This window comes from Pocillopora damicornis, chromosome 4, assembly GCF_964200805.1.
Source record: "Pocillopora damicornis chromosome 4, jaPocDami1.2, whole genome shotgun sequence".
Classification (NCBI taxonomy): Eukaryota; Metazoa; Cnidaria; class Anthozoa; order Scleractinia; family Pocilloporidae; genus Pocillopora; species Pocillopora damicornis.
This window is the reverse complement of record NC_142673.1, coordinates 11,701,787-11,722,943: the sequence shown is the minus strand read 5'-3', so window position 1 is coordinate 11,722,943 and position 21,157 is coordinate 11,701,787. Positions and strand designations below refer to the sequence as shown.

General features: G+C 38.5%; 3 protein-coding genes across 7 annotated transcripts in view; 1 reads left to right on the top strand and 2 right to left on the bottom strand.

Annotated features, from left to right (window-relative positions):
• Positions 1-201: 201 nt before the first annotated feature.
• LOC113686077 (uncharacterized) lies at positions 202-7,564 on the bottom strand. Of its 4 annotated transcripts, none has more exons than XM_089203802.1 (3): positions 7,417-7,564; positions 2,760-2,937; positions 202-1,194 (listed from the first exon to the last, which is right to left on the bottom strand). In XM_089203802.1, exon 3 carries the CDS (start codon positions 1,188-1,190, stop codon positions 456-458), a length of 735 nt encoding a protein of 244 aa, XP_089059928.1. In that variant the 5' UTR covers positions 1,191-1,194; positions 2,760-2,937; positions 7,417-7,564; the 3' UTR covers positions 202-455. The 4 variants fall into 4 exon arrangements, with proteins under 4 accessions (XP_089059928.1, XP_027059472.1, XP_027059473.1 ...); XM_027203671.2 differs by lacking the exon at positions 7,417-7,564 and adding an exon at positions 5,300-5,499; XM_027203672.2 differs by lacking the exons at positions 2,760-2,937; positions 7,417-7,564 and adding an exon at positions 5,300-5,530.
• A 1,045-nt stretch (positions 7,565-8,609) lies between these two features.
• Positions 8,610-11,217, top strand: LOC113686056 (uncharacterized). Its single transcript, XM_027203648.2, has 2 exons — positions 8,610-10,574; positions 10,918-11,217. Exons 1-2 carry the CDS (start codon positions 9,099-9,101, stop codon positions 11,215-11,217), a joined length of 1,776 nt encoding a protein of 591 aa, XP_027059449.2. The 5' UTR covers positions 8,610-9,098.
• The window catches only part of LOC113686054 (focadhesin), a 29,775-nt gene continuing 19,261 nt past the window's right edge, over positions 10,644-21,157 (bottom strand). The window contains exons 31-48 of one of the 2 annotated variants that reach the window (XR_016185851.1): positions 20,859-21,006; positions 20,575-20,694; positions 20,301-20,423; positions 19,984-20,061; positions 19,755-19,823; positions 18,599-18,701; positions 17,720-17,800; positions 17,363-17,491; positions 17,086-17,201; positions 15,244-15,360; positions 14,475-14,612; positions 14,312-14,392; positions 13,835-13,946; positions 13,265-13,419; positions 12,963-13,169; positions 12,057-12,132; positions 11,427-11,531; positions 10,644-11,080 (exon numbers count right to left, since the gene is read on the bottom strand). Coding sequence is in view for 1 of the 2 variants with exons in the window: in XM_027203645.2 (XP_027059446.2) it covers positions 11,433-11,518; positions 12,057-12,132; positions 12,963-13,169; positions 13,265-13,419; positions 13,835-13,946; positions 14,312-14,392; positions 14,475-14,612; positions 15,244-15,360; positions 17,086-17,201; positions 17,363-17,491; positions 17,720-17,800; positions 18,599-18,701; positions 19,755-19,823; positions 19,984-20,061; positions 20,301-20,423; positions 20,575-20,694; positions 20,859-21,006 (1,939 nt within the window). In the remaining variant the exon portion in view is untranslated. The remainder of the gene's footprint in view (positions 11,081-11,426; positions 11,532-12,056; positions 12,133-12,962; positions 13,170-13,264; positions 13,420-13,834; positions 13,947-14,311; positions 14,393-14,474; positions 14,613-15,243; positions 15,361-17,085; positions 17,202-17,362; positions 17,492-17,719; positions 17,801-18,598; positions 18,702-19,754; positions 19,824-19,983; positions 20,062-20,300; positions 20,424-20,574; positions 20,695-20,858; positions 21,007-21,157) is intronic. The other variant, XM_027203645.2, reaches the window with a different exon arrangement.

Here is a 21,157-nt window from a genome sequence, read left to right as displayed (position 1 = left end):
TGGAAACTCATCCTCTTGTTTCCACGTCAGGAACACACGGCACATACCTTTTTTTATGGTTGAGCTTAATAAAGAAATAAATTTTCTTCTCGAGTGCAAGTATGATAACTTTGTTATCATATTGGATAAAATAGGTACAGGCCAAACCAAAAGTAAGAAAAAAGGAGATGAACAGTACAAACTGTGCAAAACTGACTAACATTTAGATTCACCTGGGTTTCAAACTTTTATTTGTTGACAGTCCATTGGTCTCTAACTTCTGTTACTTGAACATTATTTCTTAACTTAAAAATACACTCTGTTCATAGCTTACTCAGAATTGCAATAATCAAAATCAATATGTAGTAAAGTGTAATTTATACAGTCGGCATGATACTAGACACAGTCATAAGGTCGTCCAATGTTGACTTATCTTGACAAAAGTCACTCAGTTAATCTGGTAACTTTTCAAATCATTAATTATCTCTCTTGCAACCCCAGACCCCTGGTGGGCACTCGGCTTTAGCAGCTAATTCATCTTTTTTCTCATCATCTTCCTTTTCCTTTTTCTCAGGGACCTCGTTTCGTTTGCAGCCCCAGACCCCTGGTGGACAATCTTCTTCAATCTGATCTTTCTTACAGCCCCAGACCCCTGGTGGACAATCTTCTTCGATCTGATCTTTCTTACAGCCCCAGACCCCAGGAGGACAATCATTTTCGACCGAGTCTTTCTTACAACCCCAGACCCCTGGTGGGCATCCTTCTTCGCCTAACTCTTCCTTTTTTATTTCTCTTTTGCATCCCCACACTCCGGGGGGACAATCTTCATCATTATTGCTTTTTACTGACCGCGTAGATCTTCCTTTTGACTTAAACCAATTTTTGACAGAGGCAAATAGACCTCGTTTGCAGCCCCAGACTCCAGGTGGGCAGTCTTCGTCGTTGCTTCTCTTCATTTCGAAGTTCCGCTTACAGCCCCACACACCGGGGGGACAGTCTTCATCCAGTTCCTCGATGACGTTCTTCTTGCATCCCCAAACTCCTGGAGGACAATCGTCTTCGGTTCTCTTGTTCTCTGTTTCCGAGCGCTTACATCCCCAGACTCCTGGAGGGCAGTCACCCTCCCACACCCTTTTTCTTCTCAGTGGATTACTGGTTGCTTCGTGCGAAAGGGCAACGATCGTGATCACGGCAAATATGGTCCAACTCATTTTTCTAAAAAAGAAACGCACCACGTAACTTAGAAAAGTTGCACAAGACACTCGCCTTAAGAAATAGTGTCTGAGAAACACAGAAATAAATGATTCGCCGCATGAATACTCATTTTAGCTATTGTTTAAAAGGAATTTTGTTCAGTCATTTAGTAAAACCCTCCCATTAAAGGTCCATCCGTAGGGTAAGCGTCTACTTTTATCCTACATGCCAAATTTTTCTAAGTCAAGTCAGACCCCTTCTGAGACTTGTTGATTGAAACTATCACCTATTGTTTCAAATATCCTGTAAGCGACTTCTTCTCCTCACTCTTGGGTGTCAAGTGGGTGAGAAGATTACTTTAATTCCGATCCTGCTTTAAAAAGCAGCTTCTGTGCATGAATGACAAAAGTTCAGATCTTTAACGGTCTTTCCTTTTGTAAGCAACCACATGCATGCCTAAATGTGGCACCAAGGGTGGTCGCCTATGAAACTGAGTTTCAACTGTATTTCAGTAAAAAGCATTCGGGGTGTCAGTTCGCAAATGGTTGTAGACAGCTCTGAAAACTCGAACACGTTGTAAAATTTATACGTCCAACAGACATGAGAAAAAGCAAAACAAAACCGAGTATTAGAAAAATAACATCCGTAATGAACAGTCACACCAACTAGTGAATGAAAGAAGTGAGGAGGTGAAGAGAGTGAAAGAAGTGGATATAAACTTTTTTTTTTCAAGTACAGAAATGATTGCTAACTGACGAGGCAGGTGTAGGTGGAGTGAACTTGCGGTTTTTAACCGAGATACACAATTCTACTGACATTTTGCCGACACAAAATTCTCCGAATAGAGGTGAATATGTGATACATCCTGGAAAAGGAGGAACTTTTTAAGTCTGCAAAACCTACAGCCTCTCAAGGAACATTAAAAAGAGGTTGCATTACGGAGAGTGTTCATTATTTGAGAGAAATCACTGAAGAAAAACCACAAGATGACTTTTTGTCACATGGCCACGAAAGAGAAAGTGACTGATATCACTTATGACAAAAAAGTAAGCTAAAAGCTTTTGCACAATAGATGTGATACATTGAAACACATTGGATGCTAAGAAAAATTATTTTTAAAGGCTTAAACGCCATCCCAATGTTAAAAAAAATAATATAGGAAATTGTGTCGAAAAAATTGAACTGAGAATTAGTAGTTTTCATAAAACTTATAATGGCCGCCACATTTCATGGACAAAAGTCAATTCGCGTGTCTATTGTTAATGTGAAGATATTTCTCTTTGTTTTGACCTCCTCACTTAAGCCGATACAAAAAAATGAAAGGATGCATAAACAAAGCCATTGGAGTAATAAAATAATACCAAACACAGATGTCAAAACACTCACATCTACAGAAAAACCAAACCTCTCTTCATGGATCTGAATGAAAAGATTATTTTCTCAGGATAAAACAAGAAAAAAAAATAGAGAGACGATGTGCCTTAATTCTCATAGAAACTGTCCATAGACCATGACAAACAACATTGACAAATTAAGGTTTCCTAACCGATAGTAATATATCTGTGGTGTTACTATCCTCAACTTACTTCTCAAATGTCTTTGACAGAAAATCGTCTCCTTTGTTGAGAGGTTCTTACTAAAGCGAGTCGTGGAGTTCGTCCGTCGAAAGCGTCCTATTTGGCGAAATGTTTGTCAACGATTTATATCCTTATGTAAGAATTTGATGAATTCCCCCGTTGCGCGTCATACACATTTAGCCTGAGTCTGTAAAACAAAAGATTTTAACGAAGTTTTAATTTTGTCGGTGTTTTTCAGAGTCATGATTGGTTTAGTGCAGTGGGCGGCGGTTTAGAGCTAATTGAAAAAGACAAAAACAATTACAAGCTACTAAAATCCGAATACATGCCAATTAGCAGGCTAATTCCATGGCAAAGAAACTATCATGAGATTTTTATCGACATCTTAGGGTAACCCGCTGATAAGGCAAGTGGAAGATGCTTCTTTATCAAACTCAGAAACATATTTTACGAGTTCCCTTTTGAATTCCGTGCCTACTCACTTTGCCTCAATATAATCACAGAAGATTAAATTTCGACATCTTAATTGCGTTCTCACAAAGACCCTTCTTCATGAAATATGATGACCGCAAGTAGTGCAGAAATTCACTGATGACAATTCGAACTAACCAAGAACACTTCGAAAATTTTTCATCTATTTTCATACGATTTACACCTGTTAGTTTTACACAAGCTTCTTTTGCCTCTCGTTTTCAAAATTTTCTTCTTTCCTTTGGAAACAGGTGTTTTTCACCTATGTGTTTAGATCAATTTTCCTCACAATAGTTTTCATGGCTGAGGCAAACTATATTTGTTGGTTTCTGCGGTTAAGATTAAGATACTGACGTATATCATAGCTGCGATTAGATTTAAAAGCTTTAAGACCTTTGGTGACTTTCTCTGACAGCAAAACCAATATTCTGTCAAAACTGAATACTTTTACTAAGGTTGAATAAAACGTGTTTGCCTTGTCGGTTTGACTGAAGATGCCTGCGTTGACGAGTTACCAAAGTAAGGAAATTCTGTTTCCCAATAATTCATCTCGTGCAAACCGGATGCGTTTTTACATAAAACCCGCATTCCAAGGATGAATCAGCAGCTGAAACTTTCCGATTTCTAAAATTAGTAGGATTTTTCCCAAATTTATTGTGCTGTATATCGTTTGTTTTGGAACCTTTCATATCGCCTTAATCCAGAACCACAAAATGACATAAATGCGTTGTTGGTAGGATTTTGAAGGAACATGGTACAGAGGCCGCAAGCAAAAAAAACTCTCTTGTTCGGGAGATTGTAGAAAATATTACATCTTAAACATGACACCAACCAGTTCAAACAGAAAAGAAGATTCGACACCTGAACTAAACCTGAATTACTTTGAACGGGATGACCAATCTAAATTTATGATAAGAGATTTGAACGCCGCTTTTTAATCGTGCGATCAAATTTACATACAAAAAGTCGTTACTTTCATTAAACCAACTTTTCAGTATCAAGACTTCTCGCGTAATCAATGAAGTTAAAAGATGGTGTATGAGCGCGAGAAATGGCGTTGAATGAATGAGACATGGACAGGTTTCGAGACGTTAAGGTGTGAATAGGAATAGTTGGTGAACATAAACTAACAGCTTACAGCTGTTAAGAAAAGCACTAAGAATGCAACCCTCTCCACAGAAAACGGATAAGTAACAACTGTACTGAAAACTTAAAGCATCTTTAAACTCCACAAAAATGCTTTGAAAACCTACACATATATCGCTCGTAAGTATCCAACTTCAACTGAAAGTATCACGACTACTGCTGAGTAACTACGACAAGCTTTTTGGTTGAAATGGCTTGCCGTGACAGGCAACCAAACAGAAAGAAATTTCGCTCTTTTTTTTAAAAGTATAATAAGCGGAATACCCAATTACAATTACCGTGAGTCCTATTCTGGAAAAATAAAGTCGCTTATCTCCTTTCCAAATTTTAATATCTATATTAAAAAATACTATCTTCAAAATTTTTCACTTCACCCTACGTTGCTAGACAAAGCCCTAATTCTTAAGTAAATTCTCATGCCCCTTCTCTTACCTAACACAGATACAACAATTACAGAAAATTCTAGAGTAGGTTTGTTTTTTTTTATCTTTGGTACTTTATTATTTTGCCTTCCAAACTTGAAAGCTACGAGAAGAAAGTAAGATCTGCATCTCTCGGGAAAAGGTCCGGGACTGAATTACCAGGAAGTGTAACAGCGCCTTTGTACCGAAAAAAAAGGAACAACAAACATCAATGTGTCCCTATAATGTGTCATTTTAGTGCAGAAGCCTGCTAAAACAAACTCTTACACTAAAATTATGATTTTAATCTTCATTTTTACATACAACGGAATCAAAAAGTATTTTTTTTTTAAGTTTGTTAGGAGTACTTCCATTCTCGAATGCCAAGAGAAAAGGAAACAAAACCGCTCGAAGTATTAGTGGGATGATTTGCTTAATTTCAAATCGGTGATTTTGATCCAAATGATGTTTCATTTGTTCTCGAAAAAAAAAAAAATGCACAAGCGACTGATGTCGTTAAGCCGGCCTTACTTTATGTAATGCTGCAGAAGCCTTCCTGGGCGGACTTATTCCCGGATCGATGCTATTCATAGAGTGACCAGAGCATACTAATCCAACTTAGTATTTATATACTTCATCATTTTACTTAAAGCGCGCGTGGTCGGTCACATCTCAGCCAACAGAGGTTCCATTTTAAGACAACTTATCATTAACAAGGTCTGTAGAAAATTAGCGTCAATAAAAATGGACACTACTTAGATCATGAGAAAACCCTTGTTCTATAATTTCAAAACCACAGTTTCTGTCGCGATAATATTGCTTTTTTAGGCTTGATATCCTATGCAAACAAAGTTTGTTAGAACAAGTTTCAAGGTATCATAATTTTTGAGCAAGGGGGAAGACCTTTTATCGTAAAATTTCTTTTTGAAAGGGGAAGACCTTTGATCGTAAAATTTATTTTCGAAAACATCCCCAAAATAAAGTGTGCGCTCTATGTCATATAACATTCCTGAGTTTTCATACGGCTTTTGTGTTTAGGCAAGACTGAATTTGGCCGATAAGCCAAAGACAACTGTAATCAAAACAGACATGTTTCATTATCACTGATTTTTTTTCTCTGCCTTAACACAAAGAATTTGCAAGAAACGTGGTGTAAACAGTTATGACCCTCGTGGGTAGCTCAACTATCCGGCAAAATGAAAACATCAGAAAGAAAGCACCACAAAAAAAAAAAAGAAAAAAAAAGGGCAAATTATTTCTCCTAAAAGAGGAAATTCAATAAAAAATCTCTTCTTCTACGAGGAATGAAAACAATGGCCAATCACTTACGATCGCTTATCAGTCAGCCATGGAAACATCCTTCATCGTCGTGGGTGAAAAAATGTGAAGTAAACAAACTTTGATTCTGGTGTAAAATTACTATCTGGTGGACACTATTATTGCACAATCCTGAACCACAAAAAGGGGCACCGACATAGAGTGTGTGGGGCATTGATATTTGACTCAACCACACGAAATTTCTTCACTTGATTCGTAATTCAGTAAACTTTTCATTCAAGTTAAGAGAAGAGGAGCGAAATTCCTGGCAACACTAAAAAAACAATGAAAAGCTCTGTACCATTAATTTCGTAAGAAATTTTACAAAAAGGTTATGGACCTCACCATCTTTGATTTTTTGGTTGTTTGTTTTGTTTTTTATATTTTTATTGGTATTTTTATACAGAAATCTGTTTGTTGTATCGCACATCCTTTTAGGATGAGATGATGTTAGGGCGTTTACTGATTCAAACGTCAATCGAAAGAAAGAAACGAAAAAAAAAAAAGAATTAAAAAACGGCTCAGTTAGTAAAGTGAAGCAGAAGGTTCGTCTACTTACAATTTGTACAATGGGGCAATGACCAATAAAATAAAAATGTTTAAGGTTACATCAATTTTATTGCTTTTGGTGATCACGAAATCGCACCTATATAATTGCCAACACAGCAGAACAATATGGTAAGTTGATTGATTTAAAAGCTGTTCTCTATCACTTGCTTTGCTCGGTTCCAAAACACTTCAACCCTCTTCAACAAATTGAACACAACTTTTTTGCTTGTCGATGAGCTGGAAATCAAACGCACTTAAATGTTTTTCTCGGAGGTATTGTATCTCGTAGATAATGACTAAAACACCGCACGCTTACCACGAGTGACATACGTGTAAGATACGGCTAAATACGAGTCACATCAAATACACACGGATACACACGACTAAAATTTTTCTTCCTTTTTTGTTCTTAAAATGCTTGAAGAGTCATTTTCGGAAACGCAGTCGCCATGTCTTGAATTTTACGCGCGAACGTACGCGCACGCAACTCATAGGGCCTTTTTTTTTCGGTTGTTGATTCTAACTTAAAGCCTGCCTTAACCTTTTTTTCTCGGGAGGAGGAGCGTGGGCTCATTTCCACCTAATAATCTGAAAATCGACCAAACCTCGGGAACTTTTCCTCGCTGTGCTTTGTTGCACATCATTTTCCTTTTTTTAAAAGATTATACGGCAAGCAAAAAGGGTAGCCCAGTAAATTATTAGTTTAGCTATCATAGTCACCTGGTTTCATTCTCACCATGCAAAACTTTTGAAAAGTTGACAGAAATAGAGAAATAGAGTACCTTTTAAAGTCTTGAGCTGTTGAGCCAAGCGAGTTGGCATTGTCAAGCGATCTGACGCTTAAGACCTCAAGATTATTCGCGAGCGAAAAAACGCTTGTACATGCACAGGCAGCCCAAGCCCCAGCTACGAGATGTTCATCTTGCGAAATAAGAGTCATTGCGAAATTGTAAGAGTTTGTATGGGAATAATTACGACCGCAGTCAAATTCTCAACAGAAGTACTTCACCTTACTTCAGGCAGTGCATCACTTGTTATCTGACCGTTTACTATGTTGAAAAGAACCCATTTTAGCGAGTTATAAACTTCTAGGTTTTCTACGTACATAAAATAAGCTCAATGTTGCACATTGGCATCAATAAACTGTTTAAGAATCATGGATGCTACGTGACGGTGTGGTCCCCGGCGAGGCGCAGTTTGCAAAGGAGGCAGGGCTACAAGGCTGATTTTCAACGGTCGTTTTGTTGTGCGCGGGCCGTTAGAGAGACGTCTGAATTATAAATTTTTTGAAGCAAACTGTGGCTTAGCGTCGGTTTCACCGGGAAGATTGTGTTTGTAGTGAATGGAGATGAAATTAAAGTGTATGTGCTTGGATTGTGCGTTAGAGTTGTGGCTGCCCGGTCATTCTGAGCTTGGATTTTTTTGCTTCACGTCGGTGGCGTTCGGAAATGGAGTCAAAAATAGAGTCAGAAATGAAGTGTGGAGCTTGACCTACCTGTGGTAAAGGGTTTTTGTTTCCTTCTTCTTCTTCTTTTACGTGACGTTCTCACATTTACAAGCATACGGTTAATTGCTGTTCTAAATAAATGCAAACGTGACCAGGAAACGTAACACGGTTAAGTTTTTGCAGTTATGTGGTATGTCAAGTTAGTTTTCACATGCAGTGCGACTTTTCTGATGCCGCCAGCTAGATAACAAGAGATTTACAACGCGAAAACGCAGAAACCTTTCATGAGTAACGCTGCACTGTTATTCATACCATTCTGTGAAAACCAGACACTATCTTAAGTCATGAACGTCGTCGTCGTGAGAATGAATGCCTAGCGCTGGCGTGTCTTTGTACAAATAGTTCGCGCTTAACCAGTCCTTACGGTTCTGGTGAAACAAAGAGAGAAAAATGCGGCAAATTTTTTACCTCATGTATACTTGTATGTATTTGTTGGACCTTGAAATTGGCATCGAAAACTTAATTTTTATTTGAATGTTTGAGATTTCTTAGTCAGAAATTTATCACTTTTCTGTTTTGGAATGAAGAACTTTCAAAGTCTTCATATTAGTCCTAACGTTGTTGTTCCTTTCATAAGTTTATTGCATGCATCTGTAACAAAAGAGACTCTAGTCTATTTTTCGAAAATTTATATTTCTACAGGGTACAAAGGTATCCTGGGGTATCTTAGTGAATTAAGGGTTAACAAAGTCAAACAAAGAAAAAGTCTAGTAAGTCAAAGATAAAAATTACCCTCGACACGCTGCATGATATAGAGGCAAACTAAGTTTGGAAGGTTTCTATAAAAACGTAACTTACAGGAGAAATCTTCGCTTCAAACCATATATTCATCAGTTCGTGCGCGCGCTGTTACTCACAGCACTCGCAAATTCGATTAGATTTCCACTTTGACGTCATAATAAGGAGTCTTCAGTGACACATCTCATAAAGACCTGAAAATGGGATGAACGATTTAAAATGCTCAAACAAATTCGTCACATTTCGGAAGGAAACTTCTATGGCCTACACGTTACCAACAAGGCCCGAAAGCTCAGCTTGGATAAAGAGATACGAACCCTTGAGGCCTGTAAAGATGTCCAATCACATGTTTACCGAAAAGAAGAGAGGGAGTTACTAAGTACACTGAAAAGATTGCAGCATACAAAGCAAGATCACTTTGAAGATATTGGACATCACGAAAACCAAGGGAGGTCTGCTTTTCATCCCGAAAGGTGCCCAAGTTTTTATGAAAATCAACATGCAAGTGACGGGCAACGGCATTCACGAAAACCGACTGAATATCACGACAGAAAACTTCAGGTAAAAATCAAATCAGAAATCAGTGACAAGAAGACTTCAGTGAAAGTGTGTGCAGGCCCCTCTGATGCCTCTGTTATCATATCACTTTCACCGATGGCAAGTTCAACCAACACTCCAAAACAACTTACGACAATAGCCTTACCTTCCGTACCAAAACCGACCAAAAGAGATGATGGCTCAGAAATTCACAGGACACAGGCGTTTATGTCCTGTGTTATTTGCAACTTGCCACGAAATGCTCAGGGGAGAGAATACAAACATACCTGCACATGCCATGAGGATTCTTCTAAACATCCTCACCACCATCACAACCGCAGAGAAGATTTACAGAAACGCAGAAAGGATCACGAAGATTCGCACTGTTTTGGAGGAGGGCGAAGGAGAAGCTTAGAGGTTGAGGAAAATCCACCTCGCTACGAGTGGACACAAGGGTTCACAAACACCAACATCCATCAAAAGAACCAAGGAAGAAGTAGAGCTTCCAGCATCGAGGACGATAAAAAAAGCCACTCACCAAGAGGTGTTGACGCTTACACAGCGCATGCACCAGGTGTAGGCGCCCACAAATGGGACTTTGGCGCTGATCTGGGTATAGCTGCTGCAAATTATCACAAACGTGATAGGGGAAAACAAAGTGGATTCCTGGCATCAAGAAGTAGGAAGAATAGCCTTGAAGAGGGAAGAAGCCGTAGGAACAGTTGTTCAGATCGTCGAAGCAGAAGAAGCAGTTTTGGAGAACAAGACACAATAATATACAACAGATCAAAACAGGAAGAACTACGTGATCTCTATCACAGATTGGATAGAATGTTTCCAGTCCACGACAGACATGAGTACCATGATGAAGACAGTAATTGGTACCATAGGTACACACATTTACCTGAAAATCTTCCTCATACTACCCATTCACCTTTGTTTACGTCACACTCAGCCGCTGCTTCAAATGAGGGAGCTGCACACCAAAATCCCGCCTTCAATGGGCTGCTACATCCAGACAATATCGTTAACCATCATCACTTTCTACCTCATGAAGCTAACAAGCAAGAGAAGCCTGCAAGATCTAGTCAGCATGCCCCCCATCACGTCCACGGATATCGTGTCCATGGGATTGATCGCAATGGCAATCGACAGGAAGTAAGTCGTCAGGTCATATCAGGCATGAAATTTGTTTGTTCTACCCTTACAATAACTGAATTAAACAGCTTTAACAAAAGTAGATTTTTAACGGAAGAAGAAGTACTATCAGCTAACCTCTCGCAATACACTGAGATGGTTATAAAATTGAAAATTAAATAACATTACGGAAGTTCGCTATAAATCAGTTTTCAATTGAACTCGGTGATATAACGAGTGCACGGCCAAGCCTACCACTCAAAACCTGTGCCCTAATGGTAAGTTATTCCCTAGCGACCACTGAAAAGCTCACGACATAAAGTCATACTTAAACTGGCATTTCATTCTTCGCTATTTTTTGCAGTACTGCGTAACCCAGGGTGCAACTTCTCATATTGCTGCTGCCTTTGATCGCAACCATGATCAAGACAGTGGCATTCAATCAATGCTGATGAAATTAAAGCAGCTTCTCAATGTGTATCAACAAATGGACCATAAAGCTCCAAGATATCCCTGGCCTAGTCCTCCTGAAATCAAATTCACAAACGAAGAATTTAGAAAGCTGCGAAACTGCAGGTATTTGCGGCTAACGAAAAGTAATATTGAGAGTTTGAAGCTATTAGAGGATAAACTGAAGGAACGTTATGGGCAAAAAACTTCATAGACCTGTGGACTGAATCCTTTTGATCATATACGAAAGCGAAAAACTGGCTACAAGAGGTCAAAGATGTGTCATCGTCTAATGCCATAATGTTATACTCCAGTGTTAATTCATCACGTCAGTTTTACTTCAATGCTATTTTGACCAATAACTCTAAATAAAACCAGCCACCACCTTCAATTTAGGATGCAGAATAAATTTTCCTTCTTTACCTTTATTTATTTACGGTGGAGTTTAGCAACTAATTTAGTCCACACGGCTGGTTTTCTATATGCGTCTGTCTCCCGCAACGAAATAAGTGTATCTGAAAAAAAGAGCTTCATCAAGTATTAAAATGACAAATGAAAACTGACCAACTAGATTGATCGCACAAACTGTCCAGTCGGTTAATCGGTTCGTCGTTAGTTCGTTCGTTTGTTGGGTCGGTAGTTCGTTCGTTGATAATTTAGTGTTAACATATGAGTAGAAAACGTAAAATTGGCCACCGTAAAGGGTAAAAAAGCTGACGTTTCGAGCGTTAGTCCTTCGTCAGAGCGATGGGTCGTTAGTTCGTGCGTTGGGTCGGTAGTTCGTTTGTTGGGTAGGTAATTCGTTCGTTAGGTCGGTAGTTCGTTTGTTGGGTAGATAGTTTGTTTGCTGGGTCGGTAGTTCGTTTGTTGGGTAGACAGTTTGTTTGCTGGGTCGGTAGTTCGTTCGTTGGTTCGGCCGTTCGTTCGGACGTTTTGTTGGCCATACAATCAATCAATCAGTCAGATGGTCGATCGCATCTAGCCAAATGTTTATCAATTTTATTGTTTTATGTTTCTGTTGCATTCCGGCATGCGGTCGTAAGGGGTATTTACCTTGTATAAGCATGTAGTGTACATTAGCGGTTTTCAGCCTAGGATCCCCTCTTAAGGATAACAGCCAGTCTATTACCTGAGGGAAAAAATAATATATACACAAGAAAAAATTAACAAGAAACAGCGGTTGCGTATGGCTTTAATGCGACTACAGTTATCGAAGTCCGTAAGAACACATAAATGACAAACTCGTCCCCAGATCCCTCGTTTCTTTTGGTCACATGGTTGGAGAAATTAGGGACTGCCGTAGTGAAGATGTCAGAATTTTTCTCAGAAGCTGCTTGGCTTGATACATCCAAGGAAGGCGATTGCTAAACTCCATATGATAACATGTTTAACTTCTCCTTCCCCCCCTCCTCTCCCCGTACACAATCGCATACATTCGCAAAGGTAACAGGGCTGGTTTCAGGTGAGACCCTAATGTTCAATATTGTAGGCTTGTAAAATACACAAGGTAAAATTCGCTACTTTGTACCTCACTGAACATCCGAATATTTAAAAATGGTTAGATGGTAGTAGATATTTATTGTTCAGGTGCAACGACTTCCAAACTCAAATGGCTCGGCCTTCCTTCTTCGCCGTTGGGACACGACACAGATACACATACCTCCTGAATGGTTTTCCGAGTCTAGCGGCTCTACTCTAAAACCGTACATAGCTGTCCTCGTTTGGACATAAATCCTCCTCTTAAAAAACTTTTAACATCTCTCTACCCAGAAGATAATTAAATTCTATGATTCCTTGAACGAATGCTTGGTAATTTGATTATTTACGAGCTGTAAAGTTTTATCATGGACAATTTTGTTAAGTGGTTACAATCGCAGCATTAAGCTCACAATGCCGCAGTAAACACTGTCATCAAAGAATGGGAGAGCATAAATCGTCAGAAGAACTGTTTACTCGTACCTTTTCCGCGATTTGCCTCCAGGGCTCCTTCCCCAACAAATTCGACAATGTTAGAGGAAGTAGCCATGGAAACCTTTCAATTGAGTAACAACATTCCACATCAACGGGTGGGCAAGTCGAAACGGGTAATTCGAGGCCTTGAAGTATAGGCAAGTCACACCAAGCAGCAGACACAAGTGACAATAACGTCAAAGAATTCATCAAGGTCTATAAAACACGACAATTGTTTTCAGTTAGGAGAATTGAATGAAATCAATGAATACACACAGGAAGAAGCATATCTATGCTTTTGATACAGATACCTGATGTGACGAAGTTTCCGAAGAAAGCTGAACTGCATTTTGAAACTGACCAATCAGTTCCACAAACCAATGCTGTCTCTCGTCATACTTCATTTTGGTGCAAGAATCAATTATAAGAGGGACAACACTGCAAAACAATTCCTTGTTCCTTTTTCCTGCAACAAAAGTTTACTTAAAGATTGATTTCTGCGACAGAATGAAGAGAAAAAAATTACATTACCTTGATTCGTAATTGCAACCTTGAATGCCACTTGAGTAATTCAAAGACTCAACTATCGAGTCACCCTAAACATTTATAAAAGAAACTGTTTCTATGCTGCAATAAGGAGAGTTTGACACATCCAGAAAGGTTGTCCCACAAACGTTAAATACTTAAACGTTTCCATGAAATCCTCCTTGAAAAGGGGATAGTGCGGGTACGTGAAACGTTAATCAAGCATCCCTCCATTCCCATAAGACCTTTCGGAATTGTAACCTCTATACTAAAACTTTGTTCGACACAGCTTAATTTCTGAAGGTGCTTTTTTTTTCAAAACAAACAAACAAAAAAGACAAAACATGTTTTCTTACCAATGGGATCAGTATTTAAAATAAAGTCAATACATGGAGCAAGCCACTTCACCGGAGCTATACCATCTTGAACCGCGTACCAACGCAGAATGAAATCTTTGGTGTTTGTAACCTATAAGAGAATAAGCGTTAGAGGTCAAAGGGAAAGTTTTAGCCACACCAAACATAGCCGCAAAATTTTCCTTGTACTCTTATATGTTACCTTCAATCAGATAATTTCCTATTGCAATATCAAATAAACACGATTTGTAACATAAGTATTGTCGCCTGTGCCCGTGGTGATGTTTTCTATCGTGGCAAGGCAAAAGCCTGACGAGGCAATGGTGAAGGAGTGATTGCAGCTTTAAACTGAGGTGCAGTGTCCTTTCAACCGACGTCTAGAGGCTGAAGTAAGCTGGCTCCACGTGCTACTTTAGCAAGTATCTCGGTAACACTTAAAATTGACTGTGGAAAACATAACTCACAAAAAAAACCTACTTGTGTGTTCGGCAAAATGCGTTCCACGTTTTCAATAGGGATCAGTGCAAAACAGCGAGAAAACAACCTCAAACACTCACTCTAGCGAAAAGATAAAGAAAATCATATTAATTCTATCACTGAAATTTTACTAGTGCATATTAACAGGGATAATCAACTTTACCTCACTCTTCTCTGCACCAAGGGCATTAGACATGCGCTCAAGGGCCGTTATGGTCCATCCAACGACAGACGCAGGTGGTTCTTTTAAACAAAGGACTGAAAGGTAAGCTTCCAAAATGGTCGATCTCAGGGTACAGTCCTGGTCAAACATAATAAGAGAGTAAAACCTGGGTTCAGCGAACAAGTTTTGAAATATTGAATTAGATTTATACATTATGGACTCTAGAAGTTTGGTGAGGTGTCTAATCTCTTTCGTGACTGATATAGCAAAACTACCAAAGCGTATTGAGTGCATTAGCGTGTTTCTCCTGACAATTGATAGAAAAGAACCGATTGAAACTTAGTGTAGACGGCAGCATAGTTTATCAAAATCCGCTCCTGATAACTCGGAACCCCTTGCACACTCGATTTCCCCTAGATAATGAAAACTGTGCCAAGATTTTCATTTCACGCTACTTATCATGGTCTAGAATCCCCTTCGTTAAAAAAGCGCAGCTTTCATCATGATTATTTTTCACACAAGGGATGTTTATAAGACGAAAACACACGGCGCCTTCCAGAGGAGGTAAAATTCCCCTTCTAATACCTGCACATATAAGCACTTTACTTCTCGTCTCTTATGACACGTCGCACCTTGTGGAACACGAGGCTTTGAGTTCGTCCAAATGAATTAGCGAAATTCCAACCTAATGAAAACGATATCGCGGTCTGCTAGAAATCCACATATACAATGAATCGTGTAGTATTTTACACTTATAAGTTGAACTGACCGTGCTTTTTCTCCATAGCTCTGTTAACCCTTCCTCATAGAACTCTTTCATCTTGGAGGAAGAAATGACATAAACCAGTCTTGACAAATTCTTCAGCAGCTCTCTTTTGCACAGATCCTGTCAAATTAATTTTAGATAGAGGTAGGTAGACGCTCTTTTAACTTAAAACATTATACAAATCTTTGGGAATTCACAGGACGGGTCTTTTCGAAGAGTTTAAATAACTATCTTCAATGAAAACATGAACTCTGTGTTCTTCATTTAAAAAAGTAAGTGAACGCCATTAAAGATATTATGTCAATTGCTTTTATGACCCGTTCCACCGCAAAGTAATAGTTTCATAACATAGAATTGTAAGAAAGTAAAAAAGTAAATACTCAAACGAAAACTGTGTAACAGTAACTTCCGATGTAGAAGATATCACGTGGTTGTGCGGAGACACGAAATTTTTCTCGGCGTAGCGAACGAGTGAAATATTCTGATGTTTTTCAACACTGGAAGAGAAATTTGGTATCTCTAAGCAATTCACCTTTTGGGCTTTAGATTTCACGTGGAGTGTCACGTGACTTTTGATGTAAACAAACCCCGAAAGTTCGGACATTGAGTCGAGTTCGCAGCACATGTGTCCAAATTTCGGCTTTGGAAATTTTTCTTAAATAACTCAGTTCCCACTTTAAAGAAGTGTTCTTCGCTCAAAATTGGCGTCTTTCTTTTATCATTTTCTGATCGTTTATCAAGCAAGTTGTCATTTCGCTGCCGTTGAAAAAGATGCGAAGAATGTTACAGGAAGAATTGCGGCATGGAATAATCGAACTAGTTCTGCGTATAGTGATGTATCTGATCAGGTATTTTCGGGGTGTTGTGTGCTTAGACTGTTAAATAAAATCACTTCTGTCTGAAAATTAGTGCCCACGAATCGCTGTAGAACGTGAGGAAGCCTTAATTCCCACACGAAATTGCGTAACTCAAGTGGGAAATTCTGCGAAACTCAGAACAACTTTCAAGAGGAGTTAAACTTAAGAATGGCAGATTACAAATTAAAGCTGACTTAACGCAATGAGTGTGGCATAGCTTAAAAAATATCTACAAGAACGGGGGATTTCAGCGAGCGGATACTTGGAACCTCTTTAGTGGAAATCACCTCCGCAGTCGAAAAATGGATCCAAATTTCGAAAAGGCGACGCCACTACTTTAGACGAGCACATCAAATCCCCAGGTTCAAAGGCTAAAACTAGCTCAAAAGATGGGCTTCCAACGAATCTCTCTCACACTAACAGAATCCGATGGAATTTAATCTCATTACGTCCAATACTTGTTTGAACCTTAAGGAAACAATTCCCTAAAGTTGGGGTAATTTGAGATAACTTCTACCAACTTAGAGCAGTTAATCTTTAACTATGTCCCGCAACTATTCCAAAAAGAAAAAATAAGTTTTGATTTAATTGCAAATATTTCCAATGGGCAACATCGTAAGTCGACAAACATATCATCACAGGAAAGACCTATCTAAACACTAAGTTGGTGGGCAGAAAAAAAATATTGGCCTCTGTAAAAGATTCGTGATCACTTCCCTCTGAAATACGTGATCTCTAACGTTAATTTGAGCAATTTTTGGTCATAAACTGATGTTTACTCACTCAAAGTCAATTTGAGAATAGGATCGCCGACGCTAGTTTTTGTGGTACTAATGTCTAAAAAGAACTGAAGGATCTTGTTATTACACAACAGTTCACGTAGTTTTTCATTGCTGTTTATGTAATAAGGTTGGATAGTTATACTTTCAAACTCAAAATATTTCCCATGAGGACCTCAAAAGTCTCATATCCTGACAATAACACTCACCCCCAGGCCCATAAACGACACACTACTCAGCAGAGACGACAAGAACGAGGACAGAGTAGAGGAGGACTGGGCTTGATTGACTGCAAGCCTAATACACAATTTTCTTGTATCCTCCCCTAGACAGAATGAGGAGACAATTGTTAGCTATCTCTCATCGACAGGAAAAAATAAAGGAAGAAAGCAAACTGTAGTAGAAAGTATTTGAAAGAACAGAAAAAAATGATACATGTGATGCGAAGAAAGAGAAATAGAAATTGAGGCAATAGATTTATCTTACCAAAATTGGCTGTCATGATTGGTCTTAGTACTGACAACCAATTCACTGGTGGCAGTGCCACATGGGAGACGCTGACCAGTGATTCTAACACTGCGGGTACTCTTCCTTCACCGAAGTTCAAATGAGGACCTACAGCAATGAAACCATGGTGATAATTTACCGAAAGGAATCACTCTAAAATCTTCTAAAATAACCATTCCTTTTGGATCGTAGTACTCGTTATGACACATAGAGATCGCATGCAACGGGAACACAAAACGTAGCTTTCGATTAATTCTTACGGACCGTTAGAACTTAATTACCATACTGTATCTAATATTATAACAAAATTCATCAAAGAAGTAAAATTGAAATTACCTATCTTCCCAGCCTGGCCAAGAAAATCAAAGAGCAGTCGCAAAATACTCCCCTCTGACAGGTAACTGTAATTTAACGGAGCTGACAGAGAAAAAGCAATAATGAGTGCTGAATGCAGCATAGGAAAGATCAGGCAAAGACTTCCTAGTGCGTTAAAACGTTGGAATAGCAATTAAGACAAAATGTTGAAGTAGAATTTCGCACACAATTTTTATTCAATAGGCGGATGAAAAGTAGTTGTAAATGTATTTCCTAGGATAAAAGATGACCAACGGTCGTTTACAAACACTGACTGGAAGTATCAGCGACTGATAGAATGTAAAAATAACAGTTGCAGGGGAAGCAAATGAACAAAATAACATTTAACGATAAAGGAAAAAATATCATACAACAAATGACACAACCATGACAAAAAGACATCACGATCGTGCAACATTACTTTTAAGGAGAAGCAAAAAGATTCACTTTCCCTGAAACCCTTTTCCACTAAAAAGGTGTAAGATACCACTGATAATGACAAAAGAAACAACGTTAATTAAATAACAGATCAGTAACGCTAGGTAAGAGGTAACAATGTTTAATCACCCGCAAAAAATCTGACGAAAAAACTGGTAAAAAACCTCTCCATGTTTTAACCTACATTTGGCACCAATCTCTAAGCCTCCAAATTTACACTGCATGGATGAACTGATATAAAGGTAATTTTTCCCATTTCCTAACACGCTCCACAACAAGAATTCGTTTGAAAAGGCAGCCAAACACAATTGATGGAGTATCCGCTGGCAACATCACCATGGAACTCAGGTTTTTCTCTCCTCTCTCCGACCTTGGTGACATGTTTTATATCATTAGAGAGCATGCACGTTGTTTCTTACTTACCACTTGTATTACTGATTGAACTGGAAGTAACTGCGTTGTACAGATGACCAAGAAGCCAGGCTGTATTAAAACTGAGACCCGAATCTTCCGGCGATGAGACAAGCTTCCAAATAACAGTCAAAAATAATAACAGTGATGATGAAAAAAACAATAACAATTACTTTACTATCATTAAATTTGTTTGCTTCCGCCATCTCACTATTTAATGGATAAGTACTGTCGGAGAATGTTTGCTTCTGTTCTAATACGAAAGGTTTCTGAATTTTTTGCCATTTATCATTTCTCATCTCTCCCAGCTATTTCTATTTCAGAAGGTAGAGCTACTTTGAAGAGGGTTCCCTCATTACGCGGGCGCAAATAAACAATATTCCCGAAAAAAGTCATGTCATTATCATTATTGTCAATAAACAAGGCCAAATGATATCAAGAATGCGAGTTTTAATAATACAAGCTAGGTGAATGACGAATTCAAAGTCACTTCAAATCATCATGTAAGCTGTAGGGCTGATAATGCATTAGCAGCCCGCTGTCAGTCTTTTGCGGCCCGCTGAGCGTGTGTTTTGAAGAGGCCGATTTTCTATTTGGCCGCGTATATTGATAATAATGAGGATTGAAATGCACCAACAGCAGAAAAACAATGTGCTACAAATTGCGACACGTAAACAATCGACCTCATCGCCTGATGAAGACTAGCGATATTGCATTCGAAACGTCGCGATCAACATCGCAATAATATTAGTAGTTCTTCAATTTATTGTCATCAAATTCATTGCCCTTATCCTCATCATCATCTTCATAAGTGCAATAATTATCATAATTTTTTTATTATCATAACACTAATAATAAAAATGAAATTTAGGAAAAAATCCGCTAATTACAAAAGCAAGTACATTTCAACTTTTCGGCATCGCCCTAAACATTATTATCAAAGGAAAGTCGTCCGGGTGAGAGTGGTCCTGAAGACGACTAGTGCTAACTTTATAGAAGGAAAGACAATAATAATAATAATAATAATAATAATAATAATAATAATAATAATAATAATAATAACAATAATAATAATTATTACTACTATTGTCATTCTTATCATTATTATTATTGTTATTATTTTATTATTATTGAAGACATTTGAAACAAAACAATCTACCATCCTTACCTTTTGGAGATATTTAATGACGCTTCCTCCATTTTTAGAAAACACGACGTCAGAAGTAGAAGAATCCATCTATAGAATAAGCGGTCACAACTATTACACGGGATAGTGTTCAAATAATGGTAAATAAACGATGATAATCTGAAATGGTCGAGATATCATTTCTGGAAGAAATAAATAAGTACAGTCAGGGCTCACTCATTATCCTTTACACTTTAACATTACAACTTACGGTAAACAACCCCTGCTCAGAACCAAGTAGAGCTACGATTCCGTTCACAGCTGACAGTTGCCGTCGCTCAAAAACATCCTGTTGGCAAAGACAAAGTCAACAGTTCACTGTTCCAGTGTTACCGCACAAAAATGCATGATCATCACCCTTCAGCTCTTAATTAGGCTACTGACATCCGTGTTTCGTTGATACTTGACAATAAAGACTCATGATACAATTCCACTGTGGCCAGATGTTCTTTGAACGAACGTGAATCGATAATCTAACACATTCTACTTTTAGTCGACAAAGAGACGATCACCTTCCTAATAAATTACCTTATTTTCAAGAACACTTCGCCAATCATTGCCAGCTTGTCTGGCCAACTCAATGGCTCCACCATGACCACAAGATATAAGTCCATGAAGAAGCAACCCGAGAGATAAAGAAATACCGCAAACCTAATAAAAAAGGATCAATAAAAAACATATCAAAGTGAACGTTTTCTAGAATGGTGCTGTTTCGTATCCAAATTAATTTCTGAGTTCCAAAAGGTTGGAGTGAAATCATATGGCTTTCTTTCGTCCAGTTTAAATATTCATTTCTGCATACCTCTGGGTGTTTGCTTGACAACGTTTGAATGTTATCAATGCACTGCAAAGCTTGATCGGCAGACAGCAGGCCGGTGTGGAACGCATACACACAAACACAAGCCACACTAAAAGACAGGCACTAAAAAAAAAGCGACAATCGTATTAAATACAGTCATTATCAAAATAACGTAAGCCTTGTATGAAATGGTGCACCTAATGTTTATTTCGAATAATTGGCGATACCCATTATTTTCTTTTTGTCTTCTACAAGAGAGAACTTTTTTCAGATCTCCTTAACCTTACCTGAAGTTTTTGACCAGGGTCTTTGCATTGCTCATTTAGCCTGTCAACAAGTTTGTGATAAAGATTTGTGACGTGATCCCTGGAGTCAGCAAGACCCTCTTTACACAAAGAGGACACAACGAGTCCAAAACCGAGACACGCGCCTTCCCTGTAAAGAAATAGATTCATCCATTCAATAATATGATTACAATACACTTCAAAAGATTTACGACACAGGTATAGCAGGTGCCTAAACCGTAACCGCTGACACAGGGAACTCACTTCAGACAATCACATTACCATTTCAAAACAAACAAATA